This window comes from Rhinatrema bivittatum, chromosome 2 (assembly GCF_901001135.1).
Source record: "Rhinatrema bivittatum chromosome 2, aRhiBiv1.1, whole genome shotgun sequence".
NCBI classification, from domain to species: Eukaryota; Metazoa; Chordata; class Amphibia; order Gymnophiona; family Rhinatrematidae; genus Rhinatrema; species Rhinatrema bivittatum.
The window spans coordinates 23,567,830-23,592,386 of NC_042616.1; the positions used below are offsets into that span (position 1 = coordinate 23,567,830).

A 24,557-nucleotide genomic window follows, 5' to 3' on the forward strand; every position below is an offset into this window, starting at 1 on the left:
CGATCAAAATACAATAAATCAATCAAATAAATAGCAGGGCAGGAAAAGTTTGGTGTCCTGGCCAGTAACATTGCTCCCATTTCTAGTTATTTCCATGGTTCACATGCCGGTTGATTAAGTGATGTATCCCATTTCAATAGAGCCTACAATCTAATCAAGACAGAGAGACAGGGCAAAAAACAACTGGGGAATTTAATTTATTAACAAAATAGTTAAAATTAATGAGGCTGTAGAAGAGGAAGTGAAGTCATCGGGCTTGATGGCTGCCTGAGCCCGAAGCTAATTTTCTAAAAATCAAAAACAGGAGCAAGAAAGAAATGGAGAAATTACTTACCTGATAATTTTGTTTTCCTTAGTGAGACAGATGGACTCAGGACCAAAGGATATAGTGTGCTCCTGATAGCTGTTGGAGACGGAGTCAGATTTCAATCTGACGTCAGCACTACTACATACACCCCTGCAGGAAACTCTGCTCTTCAGTATTCTCTTCGAAAAGCAATTGTGGATATATGTTATGTCTGAATAACTTGATTAAATTGAACTGGTTGATGTGGGTTATAACTGGAGACTGCCGGTGCACTCAACCGAGAAACACAGACACCCAGTAGCTATAGGTGTCTTAGAGGGAAGCGTGGCTTACCTGTGTGTCTTGCTCTTGGGGATTGTTACCCGAGGTTTCCGTGTATTGAGGCAGCCGTGGGTGGGATGCTGAATCCATCTGTCTACACTAAGGAAAACAAAATTATCAGGTTAGTAATTTCTCCATTTCCTAACGTGTAGCAGATGGACTCAGGACCAATGGTATGTACAAAAGCTACTCCCGAACCAGGTGGGAGGCTGCCCGTGGCCCACTTAGTACTGCCCTTGCGAATGCCGTGTCCTCCCGAGCCTGAACATCCAGGCGGTAGATCCTAGAGAAGGTGTGAATGGAGGACCATGTTGCCACCCGACAGATCTCGGTGGGTGACAGCATCTTGGTTTCCGCCCATGATACTGCCTGGGCTCTAGTGGAATGGGCCTTGACTCAGAGGTGAAGGCTTGCCTGCCTCTATGTAGGCCACCTTGATGACTTCTTTGATCCAGAGGGCTATGGTTGCCCGCAAGGCCGCTTCTCCTTGTTTCTTCCCGATGTGCAGGACAAACAGGTGGTCCGTCTTTCGAACGGATTCCGACCTTTCCAGGAATCAGACTAGGAGTATGCTAACGTTAAGATGGCAAAGGCGGCGAGATTCTTCCAAGTCCTTTTGCTCCTCTAGTGCTGGCAGATAGATGGTTTGGTTTAGATGAAAGTGAGAAACCACTTTTGGTAGGAAGGAGGGGACCGTGCGTAGCTGTATGAATCCCGATGTGAACCTGAGGAACGGTTCTCGACAGGATAGTGCTTGAAGCTCGGAGATGCGATGGGCCGAACAGACTGCCACTAGAAATGCAGTCTTCAATGCTAGGAGTCCAAGGGACAGACCGCGGGTGGGTTTGAAGGAGGCTCCTGATAGGAAGTCTAGGACTAGGTTGAGGTTCCATAGAGGTACCGGCCACTTTAGGGGTGGTCGGATCTGCTTGACCCCTTTCAGGAAGCAGGAGACGTCCGGGTGAGAGGCTAGGCTGCTGCCCTCCACCTTGGCTCTATAGCAGGCCAACGCGGCCACCTGAACCTTGATGGAGTTGAGAGACAACCCCTTCCATAAGCCATCCTGTATAAATTCCAGAATCGTGGGAATTTTGACTGTCCACGGAGGATGTCGCGGTCTTCACACCAGGCTTCGAATATTCTCCATATTCATATGTAGCTTAGAGATGTGGATAACTTGCGTGCTCGGAGAAGGGTGTCAATCACAGCCCTGGAGTATCTGCTCTTCTTCAGGCAAGTCCTCTCGATGGCCAGACCCTAAGAGAGAATACAGTTGGGACTTCGTGGAGGATCGGGCCTGGAGCAGATCCATGTGTGGAGGTAGAGGGCTCCCTGTCAGCAGTCTTCGCATATCTGCGTACCACAGCCTTCTTGGCTAGTCCAGGGCCACTAGAAGTACTAGCCTCCTGTGGTATTCTGACTAGTCTGACTGCCCGGACTTCCAGTCGGTTGATTTTCCATTCCAACTCTTCCTTGTCCCATTGCCCCTGGGCAGTCAATTCCTGGCAGTGGGCTCCTCACCCTCATAGGCTCGCATCCATAGAAACATAGAAATGACGGCAGAAGAAGACCAAACGGCCCATCCAGTCTGCCCAGCAAGCTTCACACATTTTTTTCTCATACTTATCTGTTTCTCTTAGCTCTTTGGTTCTAGTTTCCTTCCACCCCCACCATTAATGCAGAGAGCAGTGATGGAGCTGCATCCACGTGAAATATCAAGCTTGATTAGTTAGGGGTAGTACCACGATCCATGTTGGTGGGGATAGCCTTAATCCCTTGCTCAGATGGTCTTCTTGTAGCCAGCATCGGAGCTGGATCTGTCCTTCCTCCGAGAGCTGGCGGCGCATGGACTAGTCCTGGGACACTGGGTTCCATCGTGACAGTAGGGAACGATGTAGGGGCTGCATGTGAGCTCTTGCCCATGGGACCACTTCCAGGGTAGATGCCATGAGACCGAGGACTTGGAGGTAGGCCCATACTTTGGGGCAAAAACTGCTTAACAGGTTTCACAACTGGTTCATCAATTGCGTATGCGTGGAAGGAGGCACAAGCCTTGCAGGTGATGAAGGTTTCACAACACCTGGGGAAGTTATATAGCCTGAGTCGACTGACAGCCATTCGCCATAAATGGCTATCTAAATTTGAATTATTGTGGAAACCTTATATTCTCTGGGAGTCTGATAAGACATGAAACGTGGGACATAAGTAACCTCCAAGTGAATACCCAGCAGTAGTCTTTTTTCTTCTATTGCTCATTTTAGTTTTACCTATTATGACAGGATAAAGGTGTAGTCACCCGGCCCCTTTAATCGCTATGTACTAATTGACCGATTGTTTTCAGTTCATGTACCTCTTAATATTTGAGCTGTTTGAGTTTACCAGGGGGGGGGAGGGTCCAAAAAACAAAAACCTGAACAATACTAATACATCATTTGCAGATTGCGGGACTATGTTCTGATATTGCTTGTAGAATACTGCTATATTTTTTTTTTCTGCTAGCAACTGTAACGTATTGTTACGCTTTATTTTGAGTGGTCTGGCTTTATTTCAATAATTGCAATGTTATAATTTGTTGCTGACCACTAATGAATGACCAGGCATTATGTTCTATGATATCCGTACTGTTTCTTACTCATACTATGTTCTTTATTATGGATGTTATCTATTGTTCAAAAAAATTTTCTATGAAAAAAAAAAGAAAAAAAAAAAGAAGTTTACAGATGTTGAGGTGGTGTAGACTACGGGCTTCTTCTGAATTCCTCAAGTCATCTGCCGATGGAAGCAAGATGGTTGGTTAAGATCAAAGTGTGAGACCACTTTGGGGAGGAACGAAGGAAACCGTGTGTAGCTGGATGGATCCCGGGGTGAGCCTGAGGAACGGCTCACAGCAGGACAGAGGTTATAGTTCCGAGATGCGGCGGGCTGAGCTAACTGCCAGCAAAAACACAGTCTTTATAGTTAACAGACGGAAGGACAGGCCTTGGAGGGGCCTGAAGGTGGCTCCCGCTAGGAAATCCAGAACGAGATTGAGATTCCACAGAGGGTTATGGCCACTTTGGTGGTGGGCATTATGTGTTTGACTCCTTTCTGGAAGGGTGACCACGTCTGGGTGAGACGCTTATGCTATCTCCCACACTCTTGGAGCTGGTAGCATGACAATGCAGCCACCTGTACCTGATGGAGCTGAGGACAGTCCCTTCTGTAAGAATTCCAGGATCACGGGAACCTTAACTGAGCGTGGCTTGATGTCGTGGTCTTCGCACCAGACTTCAAATATTCTCCAAATCCTTATGTAGGTTAATGAGGTGGAGAACTTGTATGCTCGGAGGAAGGTGTCGATTACAGCCCCCAAGTATCCGCTCTCTCTCAGGCGAGCCCTCTCAATGGCCAGACCGTAAGAGAGAATTGAGCTGGGTCCTCGTGGAGGATCGGGCCCTGTTTGTAGCAAGTCTGTGTGTGGAGGCAGTGGCAGGGGTCCCTGCCAGTAGTCTTCGCATGTCTACGTATCACGGTCTTCTTGGCCAATCCAAGGCCACCAGAAGAACTAGTCCCTTGTGTAGCTGTATCTTGTGAATGATTGTACCCAATAGGGGCCACGGCGGGAAGGCGTATAATATGGTCCCTAGTGGCCAGGTCTGTACCAGGGCATCGATCCCCTGGGACTGCGGTTCCCGCCTGTGGCTGAAGTATCTGGGTACTTTGGCGTTAGAACTGCTTGCCAGAAGGTCCATGTCCGGTGTCCCCCACCTGTTTACTATCATTTGGAAGGCTGCGGACGACAGCCTCCATTCTCCTGGATCTAGACTTTCCCTGCTGAGGAAATCTGCCGTGATGTTGTCTTTCCCGGTGATGTGGACGGCGGAGATCTCCTGGAGATTTGCTTCCGCCCATGCCATCAGTGGGTATATTTCTAGGGACACCTGTTGGCTTCTGGTTCCCCCCTGTCAGGTTGACATAGGCCACTGTTGTGGTGTTGTCTGACACTCTGACCGCCTTGTCTCGAAGTCTTGTGAGCGAACCGCAGGCTGGCTAGTCTGGACTACCCGTACTTCTAGGCGATTGATGTTCCATCCTGCCTCTTCTGCGTTCCACTGCCCTTGGGCAGTTAACTGCTCGCAGTGTGCTCCCCACCCCCGTAGACTGGCATCCGTGGTGAGTAGGGTCCAGGTTGGGGAGGACAGTCTTGATCCTCGAGACATGTGGCTGGCCTGCAGCCACCACTGTCGCTGGGACCCGACTCTGCCCGGAGTGGTAAGACGTACGGAGTAGTTCCTGGGACCGTGGGTTCCATCGTGATAGAAAGTGAGCGGTCTAGGGGTCTCATGTGGGCTTGCGCCCATGGCACGACCTCCAGTGTGGATGCCATCAGGGCCGAGGACTTTGCAGGTAATCCCATGCTGTGGGGCGAGGATCGCTCAGCAAGCGATTCCACAGTTTTTGATCTCCTTGTGGGAGTCAGCTGACCTTGTCTTCTTTGTTGTTGAATCGGACTCCTAGGTATTCCAACGACTGTGAGGGCTGTAGGGGAAACTTTTGTTCGTGTTGACCACCCATCCAAGGCTCTCCAGTAGAGTTTTGACTCTGTTGGTTGCTTGGTTGACTTCGCCCTAATCAGCCAATCGTCCAGGTTAAGGATGTATGAGGACTCCTTCCTTTCTCAGTGTCGCTGCCACCACCACTATTATTTTGGTGAACGTCCGGGATGCTGTGGCTAATCCGAAGGGAAGCGCCCCGGTACTGGTAGTGCTGGTCCAGGACTTTGAAGCGTAGGTAGTGCTGATGTTCCAGATGAATGGGGATGTGTAGGTAGGCCTCCGAAAGATCCAGGGATGTGAAAAACTCTCACAGTTGTATCGCTCTTATTATGGACCGCAAAGTTTCCATGCGGAATCGGAGAATCCTCAGGTGTCAGTTGACTGACTTGAGGTCCAGAATGGGTCTGAACGTTGCCTCTTTCTTGGGGACAATAAAATAGATGGAATAATGGCCAGTATTTAATTCTTGTGGAGGCACCGGGATTATGGCCTCGAGGGCCAGTAGTCTGGACAGTGTAGCTTCCACTGCCGCCCCTCTTGAGAAGGTTGTGGCAGGGAGGACTCCACGAACTTGTCCGGGGGGGGGGGGGTTCGCAGGAAATCCAGATAGTAACCCTCCCGAATGATGACTAGGACCCACTTGTCCAAAGTTATCTCGACCCATCTGCGGTAGAATAGGGCAAGTCTGCCCCCTATGGCTTCTTCCCTTGGACAGATTGGCTGAATCTCATTGTGGGGTGCGACTGGGGCCTGAACCCGAGCTGGTTCCCTTTTGTTGTGTTGTTCTGAAAGGACTGGTTCCTGCCCATAGGGTGGGGCGCTTGATAGTTGCTTCTGTAGGGGTTGAAGCGCTGAGCACCCCTGCCCCTGGAGGACCTGGGAAAGGATCGCTGGTATTTCTTAGTCTTGTCCTCCGGCAGGTGCGGCAACGAGGAGACTCCCTATTGTCGCCAGTTTTTCTTGTTCGCTGCCGAACAGGAGGGATCCTTTGAAGGGCATACTTGTGAGGCGAGTTTCGGAAGATGTGTCAGCCAACCAGCTTCGGAGCCAGAGTTGTCTCCTGGCCGCCATTGCCGATGACACCCCTCTGGCCGCTGTGCGTACTAGGTCGGAAGCAGCGTCCGCAAGGAATGAAACTGCTGTTCCATGACTTCTCCCGGGGTGTTGTTCCTGGACTGGGATAAAGCAGGCACATGTCACCACGGTTGCAGCAGGCCGTAATTTGTAAAGACATAGCGGCCACGTCAAATGACTGTTTGAGGATGGATTCCAGGCGCCGGTCATGAGCATCCTTGAGCGCTGCTCCTCCCTCTACTAGAATAGTGGTGCGCTTAGAGAATGCGCAGACCATGGCATCAACTCTTGGGCATGCCAGAAGATCTTTGGTTGCCGGATCCAAGGGGTACATGGCCTCCAGAGCTCGTCCCCCTTTGAATGTGGACTCCGGAGCATTCCATTCCAGGTCAATTAGCTGTTGTGCAGATTGTAACAGAGGAAAATGGCGGGAGGTCTGGCGAAGGCCTTCCAGCAGGGGATTCGGCCTGGGTTCCTCTGAGGCACCTGGGCCCGGGATGGCGAGCTCCGTCAGGCATTGGGTGACCAGGTCTGGGAGCTTGTCCTTTGTGAAAAAGCATCTCAAGGTCCGGTGGGGCTCTGTCCCCAGGGGGGAGCTCCCCCTCTTCTAGGGGCTCGGCTTCCTCTTCAGATATGTCCGAGTCCCCATAAATGGGGCTTCTGATGCGTCTAGGTCTTTGAAGGGCCTGGAGCATAAAGGTCGTCCGGTGGAGCATGCGGCTGATCAGCCAGAGGATCAGTTTGCATCTGAACGAAGGCATGAATCCCTTTGAAGAACTCCACCCATGAGATAGACGCTGGGTCAAAGCTGAGGGGTGCTGGTTCCCTGGGGGTCCCCATCTGTGGGGGTGTCCCACTGGGATTTGCTAGGTCCGGGGAACCCCCTGAGAAGCTAGTACTCGGCCCTGGGTGGGATTGGCCCTGAACTGGAACTCCTAGGGCCTCCTTACACTGGGAGCACAGAGCGTCGGCCTCCTCGCTTTGTGCGGCTCTGATGTGGCATGCTGGGCAGAGGCCTTGGTCATTTATCCCTGTTTCTAGTGGTACCATGGCTGACGGTGCGTAAATCTTATGTGCTCCGGTGCACCTGGGTGGCGCGTGTAGGATGTGCGCCTTATCCGTGGTTATGCGAGCAGCTAGCGGGACGCGCGTATTCTGTGCACCCGACCTTTGTGCGCACTGATTATGCGCACAAGGGTTATGTGCGTGCGAGTCTACCCACACATGTGCTTTGTGCGCCTAGGTAGATTTGTGCGCTCAGGCCACAATGGCAAACGGAGCAGCGAATGAGGCCAAGATGGCGACGGCGAGCACACGGGCCAATATGGTGACCACAACGGAGGGTCCCCACGTGGGCAGACCCTTGGAAATAGCCGGGGCCTAGCCCTGCTAGGGCGAATCAACCCCGTGGCACTGGTCCTCGGAACGGTGACCTGCGCTCCTCCTCGATCTCGGAGACTGGAATCAAGTGAAGATTTCTACTTTGCCTTGTCTTCGGCGCTTCCCAGCTTCATTGCGGGCGGTCTCCGGCTGCGGGGGAGAGGGCAAATACCTTCACCTCCGCGCTCGAGGGTGCACCCACTGCCTCTCAGCCACGCACGAGAAATGGGGGCTAGGTCCTCGCCGCGATTCAGCTGCCGGACCGAGGCTCACCTCCGAGGGACCATGGAAATCACCTCGGGAATCTCAACTGGGGGAGGGACCCGAGGGTATCACCACAGGAGAGCGGGGCTCGTGTTCAGGTAGGTTTCTTCTTTAAATTTTGGTTTTTCTTCTTTAAATTTGGTTCTAACGCTCTGAGAGCGTGCAGAAGTCCCTAACTGCTATGGAGACGGAAAAATACCTAAGAGCTGCACTTCCTGCAGGGGTATATGTACTAGGGGCTGACGTCAGATTGAAATCTGATCCGTCTCCAACTGCTAGCAGGAGTACACTATACTCATTGGTCCTGAGTCCATCTGCTACACGCTAGGTAATCTTACTTTTTCTTCTAAAGGAAAATTAGTCTCTTACCTGATAATTTTTGTTCCTGTAGTACCAAGGATCAGTCCAGACTGCTGGGTTATGCCTCCCCTCCAGCAGATGGAGTCAGAGAGAAAATTGAAAAGCACCCCCTAGATATACTGGTGTGCCACCTGCAATCCCTCAGTATAATCGATATCAAAGCAGAAGGATGTAAAGCAACCCTTCCGCTAAATGTGCAAACAAGCAAAACGGCAACTGACAAGATCAAGTAGTAACATTCTCCAAACTAGCTAAAACAAACAGAAAAATGAAATGGGTAACCACTTACCGTATCAACTTACAGGATACCAGATAGCGCAAAAAGCTGAGTAAGAAACACCTAGCACTGATAAAGGGTCGAGCGGACTCTCCTGAAATAGACTCTCGGGCGGGCGTCTGGACTGATCCTTGGTACTACAGGAACGAAAATTATCAGGTAAGAAACTAAATTTTCCTTTCCCTGAACGTACCAGGATCAGTCCAGACTGCTGGGATGTACCCGAGCCGACTTATATGGGGTGGGACCCAGAGAGTCCCGCTCGAATTACACTGCTCCCAAAGGAGTCATCTGACAGCCCACGAACATCGAGCCGATAACGTCGAGCAAATGTATGCAAAGACTTCCACGTGGCCGCCCTGCAAATCTCCTGGCTAGAAACCAGCTGACTTTCAGCCCACGAAGTCGCCTGAGAACGCAGGGAGTGGGCCTTGAGCCCATCAGGAACAGCCTTACCGCAACCACTGTATGTGGACGCGATAGCGCTCTTCAACCATCGGGCAATAGTTGCCTTTGATGCCTGCAGACCCTTCTTGGGTCCTTGCCACAAAACAAACAGGTGATCCGACCTCCGAAAGTCATTGGTGACCTCCAAATATCTCAGGAGTACTCAACGGACATCCAAACGCCTCAAATCTCGACCTTGAGAAGACTGCAGCTCTGTCGCCGAGAAAGAAGGCAACTCCGTCTGATTAACATGAAAGGCCGATACCATCTTAGGTAAGAAGGAAGGTACTGTACGCAAAGACACGCCCGACTCCGAAATACGCAAGAACGGTTCTCTGCACGAAAGAGTCTGTAGCTCCGACACACGACGGGCAGACGCAATGGCCACCAGAAACACCACCTTGAGACTTAAATCCTTTAAGGATGTCCTCCTAAGAGGTTCAAAGGGGGCCGCGTTGAGGCCTCTGAGAACTAAGTTCAAATTCCAGGAAGGACAAGGAACCCTCAGAGGAGGACGCAAGTTCCTAACGCCACGTAAAAATCGGGCAACATCTGGGTGACACGCTAGAGAGGACCCTTCAACCTTACCCCTCAAACAACCCAGAGCCGCCACCTGAACTCTCAGAGAACTGTAGGCCAAACCCTTCTTCAATCCATCCTGTAAAAACTTAAGGATATGACCTACAGAAGCCCGACGTGGCGATATTTTGGAGACACAGCACCACGAGTCAAACACCTTCCATACTCTAGCATAAGTAAGCGTAGTCGAAGGTCTACGCACCCGAAGAAGGGTGGAAATGACAGCTTCTGTGTATCCTTTCTTCCTCAACTGCCTCCTCTCATAAGCCAAGCCGCCAGACAAAAGCGATCCGCCAGATCGAAAAATACCGGCCCCTGTCTAAGGAGATTCGGAAGATGCCCTAGACGTAAGGGCCCGTCCACCGCGAGATTGACGAGATCCGCGAACCATGGCCGCCTTGGCCACTCTGGAGCCACGAGAATCACCAGACCGCGATGCGATTCTATGCGCCTTAACACCTTGCCCACTAGGGGCCACGGAGGAAACACAGAGGAGGATGTGATGAGGCCATGGGAGCACGAGTGCATCTACTCCTTCCGATCCGTGCTCCCGCCTTCGTCTGAAGAAACGCGCCGCCTTTGCATTTAGCCGAGTCGCCATCAAGTCCAAATGCGAAACCCCCCCCAAAGCAGGGTGATGAGACCCATCGCCTCGGCCGATAGCTCCCACTCTCCAGGGTCCAAGTGTTGTCGACTGAGATAATCCACCTGAATGTTGTCTACGCCTGCAATATGGGTGGCCGCGATGCGGGATAGATGACGCTCCGCCCAGGCCATTAATAATGACACCTCATCTGCCACCGGCCGACTTTTTGTGCCGCCCTGGCGATTTATATATGCTACCGTGGTCGCGTTGTCCGACAGAACTCGTACCGCCCTACCTTGTACCATCGGGAGAAGGTGGCGCAAGGCTAGACGTACTGTTCTGGTCTCCAGACGGTTGATGGACCAAGAGGCTTGGCGAGGAGTCCACTTCCCCTGCACCGCTCTGGATTGACAGACCGCTCCCCAGCCTGATAGACTGGCATCCGTCGTGATGACAACCCACGGAGGAGGATCTAGGTCAACTCCCTGCAAGAGATGATCCGGGATCAACCACCAATCTAGGCTTGACCGTGCCGGCTCCATCAGTGGCAACTCCACGCCGTAATCCTCGGACCTGGGGTCCCAACGAGAAAGAAGAGCCCTTTGCAAAGGCCGCATATGCGCAAAAGCCCACGGCACCATCTCCAGAGTAGAAACCATATGCCCATGACTTGTAAATAATCCCAGGCCTTAGGTAACGGGAGATCCAGTAGGTTCCGCACTTGAACCATCAGATTTTCCATTCTCTGGTGAGTCAGAAAAACCTTGCCCACCAAGGTATCGAATCGGGCTCCCAAAAACTCCAAATGCTGACTCAGAACCAGCTGGCTCTTTGCAAAGTTGACTACCCAACCTATCGACTGAAGTTGTTTCACTACCAATTGGACCGACCGCTTGCACAAGTCCTCCGACTTTGCCCGGATGAGCTAATCGTCGAGGTAGGGATGTACCAGTATTCCTTGACGGCGCGGAAAGGCCGCGACTACTACGAGAACCTTGGTAAACACCCTCGGGGCCGTGGCTAACCCGAACGGAAGGGCGCAAAATTGGAAGTGGTCCCCTAACACCTGGAACCTCAGGTACCTCTGATGATGCTCCCGGATTCCGATGTGAAGATAGGCCTCGGCTATATCCAAAGAAGCCAAAAATTCTCCCTTGTGGACGGCCGCAATAACAGACCATAGTGTCTCCATGCGAAACCGAGGAACGCGCAAAGCCTTGTTTACCCGTTTCAAATCCAAAATTGGCCTGAACGCGCCTTCCTTCTTTGGGACCACGAAGTAAATGGAATACCGGCCAGTCCTGGTCTCGGCCGGTGGAATGGGCAGCACCGCCCCCAGGGTCCGCAACCAGTCCACAGTTTGGGCGATAACCAGTTGTTTTTCCCGAGGACCGCAAGGCGATATCATAAAAAGACCCCGGAGAGGCAGAGCAAACTCCAACTCGTAACCATAACGAACGACATCGAGAACCCATTGGTCTGAAGTGATTTTGACCCATTCCTCCCAAAACAGGGACAACCGACCCCCCGATGCGCGGAAAGGAGGAATGTGCCTGCACGCCTTCATAGGTTTGCTGGCGGCAAAATTCCTGCGAGGATCCCAATCGCTGAGGCCGCCTGCCCCGAAAGGAAGGAGTCCAAGATTGAGACCTGGACCCCTGCTGTTTTTGGGGAAAGGAACCACCCCTCCCCATATGAAACCGGCGCTGCCCCCGAAACAGAGTCCGGGAATTTCCGAAGGAACGAAACTGACGGGGCTTGTCCTCCGGCAACTTATACACCTTGTTGTCTCCCAAGTCTTTGATGAGTTGATCCAACTCTTCAAACAACAACTTCCCCTTAAATGGAAAGGAGCCTAAACGCGACTTGGAAGAGGCATCCGCCGACCATCGACGGAGCCAAGCAGACGCCTAGCTGCAACCGCCGATGGACAGTGCGAGCCGAGGTCCGTTAGCAAATCATACAAGGCATCCGCAGTGTAGGCGACCGCCGCTTCCACGCAGTTGGCCTGTTCCGCTTCGTCCGGCGGGAGCTCCTGTGTTGTAAGTAATTGTTAAATCCAGCGGAGAGTGGCCCTCTGCACCAAACTGCTACAAGCCGCTGCCCGGACCCCCAATGCCGCAACCTCAAAGATGCGCTTCAATAAGATCTCCAACTTCCGGTCCTGGAGATCCTTCAACGCTACCACTCCCGTGACGGGAATGGTAGTATGCTTAACCATGGCTGTGACCGCCGAATCCACTGAAGGGACCTTGAGGATCTCCAAGGACTCCGATGGCAGGGGATATAACTTATTCATAGCCCTGCTAACCCGCAAGGAGGCTTCCGGAATGTCCCATTCCTTAGAGACGATCTGCAACACCTTGGGATGTAAAGGAAAGGTTTGTGGAGGGGCCCTCAGACCCGCCATTGCTACATCCCCTGTGGAAGTATCCGCCTCCTGATGCGGCGCCGGGATTTCCAACTCCTTAAAAACATGAAGGATCAAAAAGTTGAGCTCATCTTTACCAAACAGGTGCAAAACCAGGGGCTCATCCCTGTACAGTAGTGAACTGCACAGCCTTTCTCTGTACAGCTTTGTTACTGTTTTGTTTCACAGAAACTTCTAAGTTCCCTCATTCAAAGCAGCCAACGTTCCACCTAATCAGTCCTCACACAAAGATCCTTATGTTTGAAAATCTTTATTGTAAAGCTAATTCATAACTACTTACAAGAGATGCTTCAAACTTCTGTGACACAGACAGAGATCCTTGCAGCTGGAGAAGGAAGGTGTAGATTCGAGGGACGCAGGGAAAGAGAACGTGGGGTTGAGGCTGATTAGTCTTCTGATGAAGCAGTGGGCAGAACGTAAAAAGCAGTTCTTGGATACCGGTTACAGGCATGTATGTCTGCTGCTGGCTTGGCTGAAACTAAACCACCGTAACAGAAGCGAGTACGGAGAAATTCTCCTCAGGCTGAGCTAAGGGCGTGAACCAATAGCAGAAAGCCCTGGACCCATTGACTCAGGAGGGAACCTGAAGGGAGGGGGCATTTGTTAAAGGCATACTCCCTTTTTAAAGCAGGGCTCTCAGACTTCTGAGCTGGGTTACATAAGGTGTCACATTACTAGGAAGGAAGGGGCTGTGGCAAACACAGGTGAGCTGCACTACATAAACACAAATATGTACCCATTTAATGGGGACAGAACAATCCCCGTCGACAGACCCCTGACCGTCCGTGACATCCGCCCCTGCGCCATCCGGCAAATCCTGGGTGAGATCCGGGGCCTCCGGACCACCTTCACCCCCCAGTGAACGCGGGCCACCAGCCCTGGCTTTCTCCTGAGCCGGAGCCACCTTTGGACACTTTGTAGGAGGGGGGGGATTGTCTGGCTCCCAACCTGCCTCTGCCTCTAAAAATGCCTTGTGCATCAATAGCACAAATTTTGATGAAAAAGGTACTGGCCATTTAAATGTGCCCCCCGCGGGCTGGGCCGGGGGGGAGAGCTTGAGGGGCTTCCAAATCGGAGCCACTGTGTGGGCTTTAAGCAGGCGGTGAGGGAGGAGGAGAATCCTCCTCCTCCGACGCTGAATCATGAGCCGGCCGCATGTCCAAGATGGCCGCCGCCTCCCTTTCTATGGGAGGCGGGGCCGACAATCAGGCTCCGGACAACCGCGCTGAAGAGGACACAGAAGAACCGCTGCGGGCAGCGCTCGGCCCCCGAGAGGGTCCCTCACCCCCGGGAAGACATCAGGAGCAGAGACCCTCTCAGGAGAGTCGCACCCCTGCCCTTCCGCAGGCCGAAGATCGTGCCATAAAGAGACCGGCAGAGAGGAGCGCGCCAAAAGTAAGTACAGAGACAGGAGCTGACAACGCTGGGTGAAACCGGCCACCCCCTCCGGAGTCCCTGGTCAGACAGTAAAAAGCGCGGCAGGCTGGGGCTGTAAAGTTAGAACACTGCCTGCCTCCACCAGGACTTAAGTGTCCCTCAAGCGGCTATCCTGGAAACAAATTTTTTTATTTTTTTACAGACACTAAGGAAAGCCCCCTTCAGAGAATAACTCTGGTATACACTTAATGGGGGGGGGGAGGGTGACCGGCCCACCACTAAGCTCTCCCCCAGGACCAAATAGGGACACACTAACTCCGGGAAAAATCACTGAGGGCAGTGCCCTCAACGCCTGCCTTTATGCTGCGCGGAACCAAACAGCCAAGCAGAAGAACCAGTAACGCATACAAACAGTAATATATATATATAATATCTATCTATCTATTAAATAAAACAAAGAAAGAAACCAGTTGATCTAGCCAGCATAAGCGTAAGTAAACGACACCTGGAAAGTTTTAGAAGAAAAGCTAGTCAGAACAGGACCGCAGGTTAGGCCTCTCAATCTGCTGGAGTCAGAGGAAATACTGAGGGATTGCAGGTGGCACACCAGTATATCTAGGGGGTGCTTTTCAATTTTCGCTCTGACTCCATCTGCTGGAGGGGAGGCATAACCCAGCAGTCTGGACTGATCCTGGTACGTACAGGGAACAAACTTTATCCTGAATGGAGACAGGAGAATTAATGAGTAAATTTCCCACCTTGCTCTCCAGTAGCAGCAGCCGCTTAGCATGAGCAGAGATTTTCTTCTCCTGGGTCACTGAGATTTCCCCTTCAATCCTTTCCAACTTGCTGCTCATTGCTGCTTCCGGCCGCTCCACAACCATCCACAGAGAGCCCAAAGTCCTGGGCTGCAGTGGATCCAGAGCCAGCCCTGCCCCCTCCTCTGATCCCGGGGGCTCTGCCAGAGGCTGCACCGAGGAGGGATCTGGCTCTGGAGAAGGCAGAACCCCCTTCCTGGGGTCCACTGAAGTCCCAGAACCCATAAAACCATCCATGGGAGACGGGCGAGATTTAGACTTTCCCTTTCTATTCGATGTAGTCAGGATCAGAGACAGGTCGGGCTGAGGACGAGAGAAAGAGAGAATCTGGAGAGTTAATTCCCTCCTGCACCAGGCACTTTGTGAATTAACAGAAAACCCTGCAGAAAACACTCAGCACCTTTGTATCAAACCCATCACATTTAAACAGCGCTAACTCCCAAAACTCACTCAGCAACATCCTATCTGTGAAACAACAAAACTGGAAATGAGGTAACTTGCCCTAAAGCAGCTAAATAATGAACTTTTTGTAATATGTGAATTAGAGATGTTTTTAAATAAATAAAAATCTATTCCCTGCTGGAAAACCAAACAAGTTGGACTGATACAAATCTTACACAAACACTAAATGCTAGCAGAATCCCTCCCCTCAGTCCCACATGGAATATACAGACAGACCCTCACCAAATACAGGATAAGGGAATATCAAATTGAAAAAAACCATAATACAAATTATAAAACAACAATAGTAAAGTAAAATTACAGGTTACAGAGAGCACAAAAGGTAAATCTCAGGTTTCTGTGTGCAAGTAAAATTGTGAGCTTTGAGGAGTCTCTTGCAGGCTAACTCCCCTCTACTCTCTTTACGGGGCGGTGCTTAGCACTCCCTCCCCCCATTCAAGCTTTGACCCCTAAATCCTAACATTTTAATGCTCAAGTTTCTGAAAGTCAAATTATTGTGAATCCTAAGGGCAGCAATCAGAGCAGCTCATAAGAATGGCTGCAAACATAGGGGCCGAAGCAAAAATCTTCGCAGAAAGCAGGCGCTGACTTTTCAGCGCCCGCTTTCTTAATGCACGCAGGGGGGGACGGGACCATGCAATATTTAAATTAGGGGGATCACGCTAGGAAGGAGGTGCTAGAGTTGTTTGCGCGACCTTAGCACCTCCTTCCTAAGACGACCCGCTGCACTGCCCTGTCTGCCAGTAATGAAAACGGCCACAGACTGTTTACTGGCAGACGGCCGGATATAAAAACTGACGGTGCCCATCTTCATAACTCGCCTGTCTGCTGAGTTATTTTATTTACTTTAAAAAAGAAGTACAGAAAAGCAGTTTTTTCTGCTTTTCCCTCCTTCTTTTCAATGTATCTTTTTGCATTTGGAGTGAATGAGTACATTTGCATGTGATGAGCGCTAACTCATTCACTCCGTGTCCGACATGCGTTAAATAGGCACTAATCCCCCTATTGCATTAGGGGGTGGATTAGTGCCTGTTTAACCCACGTCCCACAGCAGGTTAAACAATGCGCTCGGCTGAGCTCATTGCATTGCATCGGCCCCATAGATTGTGACTTAAAGACCTGATCACCACCTTGATTTCCTTTCCACGCTCCCAGTGCAGAGCCCCCACCTGGAGCCCTTTACAGTCAGTCCCGCTGCTTGCTAGAAAACGTCACAGGGACAGCAGAAAAGAACGGGTTGGAAAGACACCGCTTAGGGTTGCCAGGTTTTCATGAAAGAACAAGCACTTTGTTCCAAAAACACAAGCCCAAAACACGTGAAATTGAAACCCCAATGTTTGTGAGTCGCACCGATGACAAAGGAAGCTTAACTGTTTGCATGTTGCAAAAGGTCTGCATGATGTGCACGAATGTCACACTTTCAAAATGTGCACACAGCCTTACTCTCATTGCTGACAACAGACTGAATCCATGCTTTTAGTTCACATTCCTCTTCCCACACTTAGCAGGATCTTTTAGGTCCTTACTTTAGCTATAGTAGATCAAATCCATTTAGTAGCGTAGCAGCCAATGGCAGAAACAGCAGGTATGGACAGGCTTTCTTACAAAGGTGATCTGCTGCAGGGAGAAGAAATGAGAAAAAAATTAAATGAAATTTAAAGTGGTGTAGGACAAATTAAAAAAACACCAGCCCCATACACAATTAACCCCCTCCGAGCACATCTCTCGCCCCCCCACACACAGATTCCCCCCTCCGATCACATCTCCGCCCCCCCCCCACCGATTCCCCCCTCCGATCACATCTCCGCCCCCCCACCCAGATTCCCCCCTGCGATCACATCCCCGCCCCCCCCCCCCCACCGATTCCCCCCTCCGATCACATCTCCGCCCCCCCACCGATTCCCCCCTCCAATCACATCTCCGCCCCCCCCCCACCGATCACATCTCCGCCCCCTCACCGATTCCCCCCTCCGATCACATCTCTGGCCCCCCCCACCGATTCCCCCCTCCACCGATTCCCCCCTCCGTTCACATCTCCGCCCCCCCCACCGATTCCCCCCTCCGATCACATCTCCGCCCCCCCCCCCCACCGATTCCCCCCTCCGATCACATCTCCGCCCCCCCCCCACCGATCACATCTCCGCCCCCTCACCGATTCCCCCCTCCGATCACATCTCTGCCCCCCCCCCACCGATTCCCCCCTCCGATCACATCTCCGCCCCCCCACCCAGATTCCCCCCACCGATCACATCTCCGCCCCCTCACCGATTCCCCCCTCCGATCACATCTCTGGCCCCCCCCACCGATTCCCCCCTCCGATCACATCTCTGCCCCACCCCACCGATTCCCCCCTCCACCGATTCCCCCCTCCGATCACATCTCTGGCCCCCCACACACAGATTCCCCACTTCCCACCCCCTCCAAGCACATCCCTGGACCCCCACACACAGATTCCCACCTCTGAGCACATCTCTGGTCCCTAAACACTCATTTTCCCCTCCCCACTCCCTACAAAAACGTCCTCAATCCCCCCACACTCATCCTCCCCTCCTGATCCCTGGTTGTAGGCAGCTGAGTGCTCCACACCTTTCAGCATTCAGGGCTGCAGCTGCACAGAAGCTTCTTGGTCACCCACGACGCTTGTTGCTTCCTGCAATGCCAGGCCGGGTCTGCCCACGCGCTCCTGGGATTGCTGGCTCTGGTTAGCTTAATGCTGCAATAGGTTAGGGTGCGCCTGCTATGGACAGGCCTCACCGGCAGCAGCAGCCAATCACTGCAACATCAGAGCACAGGTCCCGCCCACCAAGCCCAAACAAAAACATGATTGGCAGGAAAAAACGCCCAATTACAAGTCACCCGCGAATGACTAGAAAAAAAGCCCAATCACGCGGGAAATAAGTGAGGTGGCAAACCTTCTCCGAGGCTGAGCTTTATTGCAGTCGCTTAAGAATCATCACTCTGCTGCCGATGAGTCATCAATCTGCGACTGCTGGTGGTGGAGCTGCTGCTGCCGATGAGTCATGAATCTGCGACTGCTGGTGAAGCTGCTGCTGCCGATGAGTCATCATTCTGCGACTGCTGGAGGGACTGTGCAGCAGTGTTGCCAACCTCGCTTATTTACCGCGAGATTGGGCTTCTTTTTGTAGTCATTCACGGGTTTTTTTTTCCGATTCGCGGGTTGCTTTTAATTGGGCTATTTTTTCTGCCAGTCACGTTTTTTTGGGCTTGTTGGGCGGGACTTGTGTGCTCAATCATGTCAACTACGAATCCTTGGCAGTCTAAAATCAAAACCCAGCCCATACCCTTCACCTGTTTTTCTAGCCTACATTAGGCTCCGTTTCATTTACCTTATGTTGTTAACCCCATATATCTGTATCCAAGTTCTATCGACCTGTTCATTGTAAGACATGTACTTGTCATTGTTATTGTTTAGAGTAATTTATTTATTATTTATTTATTTATAGATTTTTCTATACCGGGGTACGTAAATAACATCACCTCGGTTTACATTCAAACAGTAATACAGCATTGCGCTTTACAATTTAACATGGTAACTGAACAAATACAATACAGTATATAACTATGTATTAAAAGAATATAAGCAATATATGAGAGATTGTGGCGGATAGGAAGAGTAGTTGAGGATACAGATCATTGATAGTAGGCTTTTTTAAATAGCCAGGTTTTAAGGTTTTGTTTAAATTTTTTGTGACAGAGTTCCTGGCGTAATTCAGAGGGCATGGTGTTCCATATTGTTGATCCAGCAATGATGAAAGATCGTTCTTTTGTACTAGAGAGTTTAGTCAGATTGGGTGCTGGGATATTTAGTTTGGCTAAATTCTGGAATCTCGTTGGGCGGGAAGACATTTTGAATTGCAGTTGATCTGTGAACCAGAGCATTTCTCTGTTTTGAATGGCTTTGTGTATCAGCGACATAGATTTATAAATTATCCTGTAAGCCACGGGTAGCCAGTGCAAAGACTGAAGAGCTGGAGTGATGTGATCATGGCGGCTTGTGTCAGTGATAATGCGGGCAGCTGCATTTTGCAGCATTTGCAAAGGTTGAATGGTGGCTTTAGGTAGACCCAGTAATAGAGCATTGCAGTAATCAATTTTTGACAAAATAGTTGCTTGTAAGACTGTGCGGAAATCATATTGGTATAATAGAGATTTAATACGTTTAAGAGTGTATAGCTTAAAGAAACCATTTTTTACCGTGTCCGCGATGAATTTTTTAAACGTGAGATTGCTGTCAATGATGATACCAAGGCTGCGTACTTGTTGTGAAATAGAGGAGTTGTTTTGAGAAATATCAGAGTTGATCAGAATTGTATTTTTTGGAGGTGAGATTATGATAAGTTCAGTTTTATTGGTATTTATAGCCAATTGGTTGTCTGTGAGGATTGTTTTAATTTCTAATAAAGCTACCTTCCAGGTACTCAGTGCATTTGTGATTGTGCTGGTTATAGGTATGAGTATTTGAACATCATCTGCGTAGATGAAGTGTTGAAGACCCAATTTAGAGAGTAACCGGCATAGCGGTGTAAGGTAAACATTGAACAAAGTGGAGGAGAGAGAAGATCCTTGGGGGACTCCTTGAGAGAGGTTTCTTGGCTTGGATTCACTTCGTCCACATCTAACGCTGTATGTTCTATTGCTCAGGAATGACTGAAACCATAGTAAAGCCGATCCCGAGATACCTATTTCAGATAGACGGGTAATAAGGGTGTTGTGGTTTACCGTGTCGAAAGCAGCTGATATATCAAGAAGGGCGATGAGGTATGATTTGCCAGCATCTAAAGCTTTTAGTAGCACCTCAGAAAGTGATATCAAAAGCGTTTCCGTGCTGTGGTACTTTCTGAACCCATATTGGGATGGGAAGAGTATTTGATGATCATCTAAATAATCAGATAGTTGTTTGTTGATGACTCTTTCCATAATCTTTGAGAGGAAGGGTAGGTTTGATACTGGTCGAAAGTTTGCTGGATCAGATGAATCTAGGTTAGATTTTTTTATCATTGGGGTAATGATAGCATGTTTAAGTATAGAAGGAACTATGCCTGTGGTGATGGATTTGTTAAGAATCTTTGCAATAGGTTTTGCTATTGTAGAACGTATTGTAAGAAGAGTCTTAGTAGGTAAGATGTCTGTGGGGTGGAAAGCTGGTTTCATTTTCTTTAGAATTGACTCAACTTCAATACCAGTAGTAATCTCAAGATTAGATAGCTTTGTTTCAAATTTATCTTGAGCGGCTGATGTAGCTTGGTTGGTGTGAAAAGGAGCAGGAGATGAATTAAATCTCTTTAAAATAGAATGTATTTTGTTATAAAAGAATGTAGCTAGTTCCTCACATTTTGAATCATCATTGTTGTTTAGATTGTTGTGAGTTGGAGCAGTAACAAGGCTTTTGACATATTGGAAAAGTGCTTGAGGGTTGAATTGATATTGATGAATTCTGGAAGCATAGAAATCTTTTTTTGTTTTGTCGGTGGTTTGGCGATATTTGTGTAGTAATGATTTGAATTTTAATAAAGTAATGCCACGGTGCCAGACCATACCCTGCGGGACCTGCAATTTTGGATCCTGCATCACGTTGTCTGTGATGACGTTTGCCGTTACCAAATGGGCAGGTTACCCTCACCCCAATGTGTAAAATGTGGTACTGTATCTGGCACCTTGGCACACCGCTTATTTCAGTGCGCGACCCTTCGGTCATTCTGGGATGGCGTATTGACCCATGTGGCTCGTTGCACTACTTCCCATATCTTGAGATCAGGGAAGCTCTTGCTGTCGGGGTTGCGCAGTAATATTACCCCTCATACTGCTACTGCTGGACGTTTTGGACGTACTGCTATCTTGTTTGCCTGCCAGTTGATATTAGCTGTTTGGATTGATCCCGCGACACAACCAACATTGAGAGCCTGGTATTCTAAACTTGCGATAACTATGCAGCTGACACGCCTCAATCTACTTTCAACGGGCCGTACTCTGGATGCTACTTCTGTGGCTTACTGGACTACTTGTTTTGACTTATTACCTCTGGATTTACAAACCCAACTTTTAAATAATGGATACCAAAATGTATGGACATAAATGTGGTTCTCCCAGTGCTAATGATTTATTGCTATTGTAGCCAATTAATTCCGCTATTGCTGGTTCTAACACCATCTCCTGGGGGGGGGCTAGGGAGTCATAGGAAGGATGGTTGAGTGGAAGGGTGTGAATGTTTGTGCTGGGTGTTAGGAGGCGTGAGTGGGGGGTAGATAACCATTGGAAAAGAAGGGAGAAATGCGGGGCTCTCACATTTGTATGGTTACTTGTATGCCAACGTTTATTGCGCTTTGTTGTTTATCTACTTTTGTTATTGGTTGGCCTGCTTTGCCTCTATTGAGGTTGTTGACATTGTCGGCGCATGTTCCCTAATAAAAATGATTTTGACAAAAAAGAATGTAAACCGAATTGATCAGTAATTCTGTTATTGGAAAGTCAGTATATAAAAATGCTAAATAAATAAATAAATCATGTTACAGTGATTGGCTGCTGCTGCTGCGATGAAACCTGTCCATAGCAGGCGCACCCTATCCCTATATTGCAGCAGTAAGCCAATCAGAGCAGGAGCTGCAAGCCTTGTTGATGCACAGGACACATTTTGTGGGCAGACCCAGCCAGCACAGCATCGCACGTGGGTGAAACGGGAAGGCCAGCAGCGCAGCGTTGGAGAGCAACAGCTAAGGAATCCAGAGTGTGCAGCTACAGCCAGGGATCAGGAGGGGAGGAATTAGTATGTTGGGAGGGGGAAATGAGAGTGTGAGGGCCAGAGATGTGCTCGGAGGGGGGAATCAGTGTGTGCGGGGCCAGAGATGTGCTCGGAGGGGTTAGGGAGGGGGGAAGGAGTATGTGAGGGCCAGAGATGTGCTCGGAGGGGGGAATCAGTGTGTGCGGGGCCAGAGATGTGCTCGGAGGGGTTAGGGAGGGGGGAATGAGTATGTGGGGGCCAGAGATGTGCTTGGAGGAGGGTGGGGAGAGGGGAATGAGTATGTGGGGGCCAGAGATGTGCTTGGAGGAGGGTGGGGAGAGGGGAATGAGTATGTGGGGGCCAGAGATGTGCTCGGAGGGGGGTGGGGAGACGGGAATGAATGTGTGGAGGCCAGATATGTGCTCGGAGGGGGGTTAGGGAGGGGGGAATGAGTATGTGAAGGCCAGAGATGTGCTCGGAGGGAGGTGGGGAGACGGGAATGAGTGTGTGGAGGCCAGAGATGTACTCGGAGGGGGGAATGAGTGTGTGGAGGCCAGAGATGTACTCGGAGGGGGGAATGAGTGTGTGGAGGCCAGAGATGTACTCGGAGGGGGGAATGAGTGTGTGGAGGCCAGAGATGTACTCGGAGGGGGGAATGAGTGTGTGGAGGCCAGAGATGTACTCGGAGGGAGGAATGAGTGTGTGGAGGCCAGAGATGTACTCGGAGGGGGGAATGAGTGTGTGGAGGCCAGAGATGTACTCGGAGGGGGGAATGAGTGTGTGGAGGCCAGAGATGTACTCGGAGGGGGGAATGAGTGTGTGGAGGCCAGAGATGTACTCGGAGGGAGGAATGAGTGTGTGGAGGCCAGAGATGTACTCGGAGGGGGGAATGAGTGTGTGGAGGCCAGAGATGTACTCGGAGGGGGGAATGAATGTGTGGAGGCCAGAGATGTACTCGGAGGGGGGAATGAGTGTGTGGAGGCCAGAGATGTACTCGGAGGGGGGAATGAGTGTGTGGAGGCCAGAGATGTGCTCAGAGGGGGGTGGGGAGAGGGGAATGAGTATGTGAGGGCGTTAAATGCTATAAAAAATAAAAAGTTTCAATCTCGCTTTTTTTGGGCTTGTTTTTTTTTGGAAAAAAGTGCTTGTTCTTTCATGAAAACCTGGCAACACTGCTGTGCAGCAAAGGAAAAAGCGGCAACCTTGAGGGTTGCTGGCTGTCAGGTGGCCATCCCAGATCTAACACAACCGCACAAATGGGTTTTTTTCCCTGCAGAATGGAAAAGAAATAGCCCAGTTGAGTGTGAAATAGCCCGATCTGCCAACAATGTATGCACTACTGTGGCGCCGTAATGTTTGCAGGTGAGCGAGGAGGAATCTCCCTCTCCCTCCTCTAGGTGTGCCGGAGGAATATGCCAAAGAAAATATACATAAAGAAATTAGAAATTGTCTCATTAAAAGAATTGCAATATATACTGCAAAAAAACTACACCTGGAGAAATCTTGAAGGGAAAGAAGAAAAATATAATCTTCAAAAATACATTAACCTAACCTAGTAACTCAGTAAAATGATCGCATCACCACATTGTGCTTTTTAAATAAAATACAGCATGACCTTACCTTGTCCCTTCCCTGCAGCCACTATTTACTCTTTATTCGTGTGAAAAAAAACTCAGCTCACACTGTTCACTCTCTCATTCCTCCACTTCATAAGAACATAAGAAAGATGCCATACTGAGTCAGACCAAGGGTCCATCAAGCCCAGCATCCTGTTTCCACCAGGTTACAACAAGTACGTGGCAAGTACCCAAACATAAAATAGATCCCATGCTACTATTGCCAGTAATAGCAGTGACTATTCCCTAAGTCAACCTGATTAATAGCAGTTAATGAACTTCTCCAGAAATTCTTCAGAACATTTTATAAACCCAGCTACACTAAGTGTCCTAATTACATGCTCTAGTAACGAATTCCAGAGCTTAATTGTGCATTGAAAAATATTTTTTTCCAGTTTGTTTTAAATTTGCTACTTTTAACTTCATGGGGTGTCAAAGGGGAGCAATTTTAGGCAGCAGATTTTCAGGGCTGGCCTCACAGTCTGGGACAGTGGAAGCACTAGATGTACTAGGTAGTTGCCTAAAGTTCTACAGTGTTTAGGGTGACAGCAGCAGCAGGACTGGATCAGGCTGGATTAAGCTAAGGCCCAAGCCTTGCTGTATCAGTGGGAGCGAGCTCCCTGTTGCTTCTTCTACCACCCTTGCCCAAATGGTTGTCTCCCATTGTAGTGGCTTTCAGTAGCGCCGTAACCCAACTTCCCGGCAGCTCTGATACTGCCACCTGTGCTCCCAGAACCACATCTGAGATTGTAGGAATTGGCAAGAAGACTCCAGGAGCTGGGGGAGGGTGGGGGGTTGGGAGATAGAGGAAGTTACATTTTCTGGGGCTGGAGAAGAAGTGAATGCATGGCTGAAGTCTTACGCAGGGCAACTCATACCCTTGCACTGGCCCTACAGCCCCAAACCTGTCCTTGCAGTGAACAAAAACCTTGACAAGCATTTTCCCCTAAATAAGAACATAAGTTGCCAAACTGGGTCAGACAGAGG

The 24,557-nt window shown here is 50.0% G+C and overlaps 1 protein-coding gene across 1 annotated transcript in view; it reads right to left on the bottom strand.

Annotated features, from left to right (window-relative positions):
- The window catches only part of LOC115083146 (zinc finger protein 850-like), a 151,756-nt gene extending 133,731 nt beyond the window's left edge, over positions 1-18,025 (bottom strand). The window contains 3 exon segments of the mRNA XM_029586954.1: positions 14,697-15,059; positions 16,745-16,835; positions 17,805-18,025. Of these exon segments, the coding sequence (XP_029442814.1) occupies positions 14,697-14,993 (297 nt within the window). The 5' untranslated portion in view covers positions 14,994-15,059; positions 16,745-16,835; positions 17,805-18,025.
- Between the last annotated feature and the right edge of the window lie 6,532 nt (positions 18,026-24,557).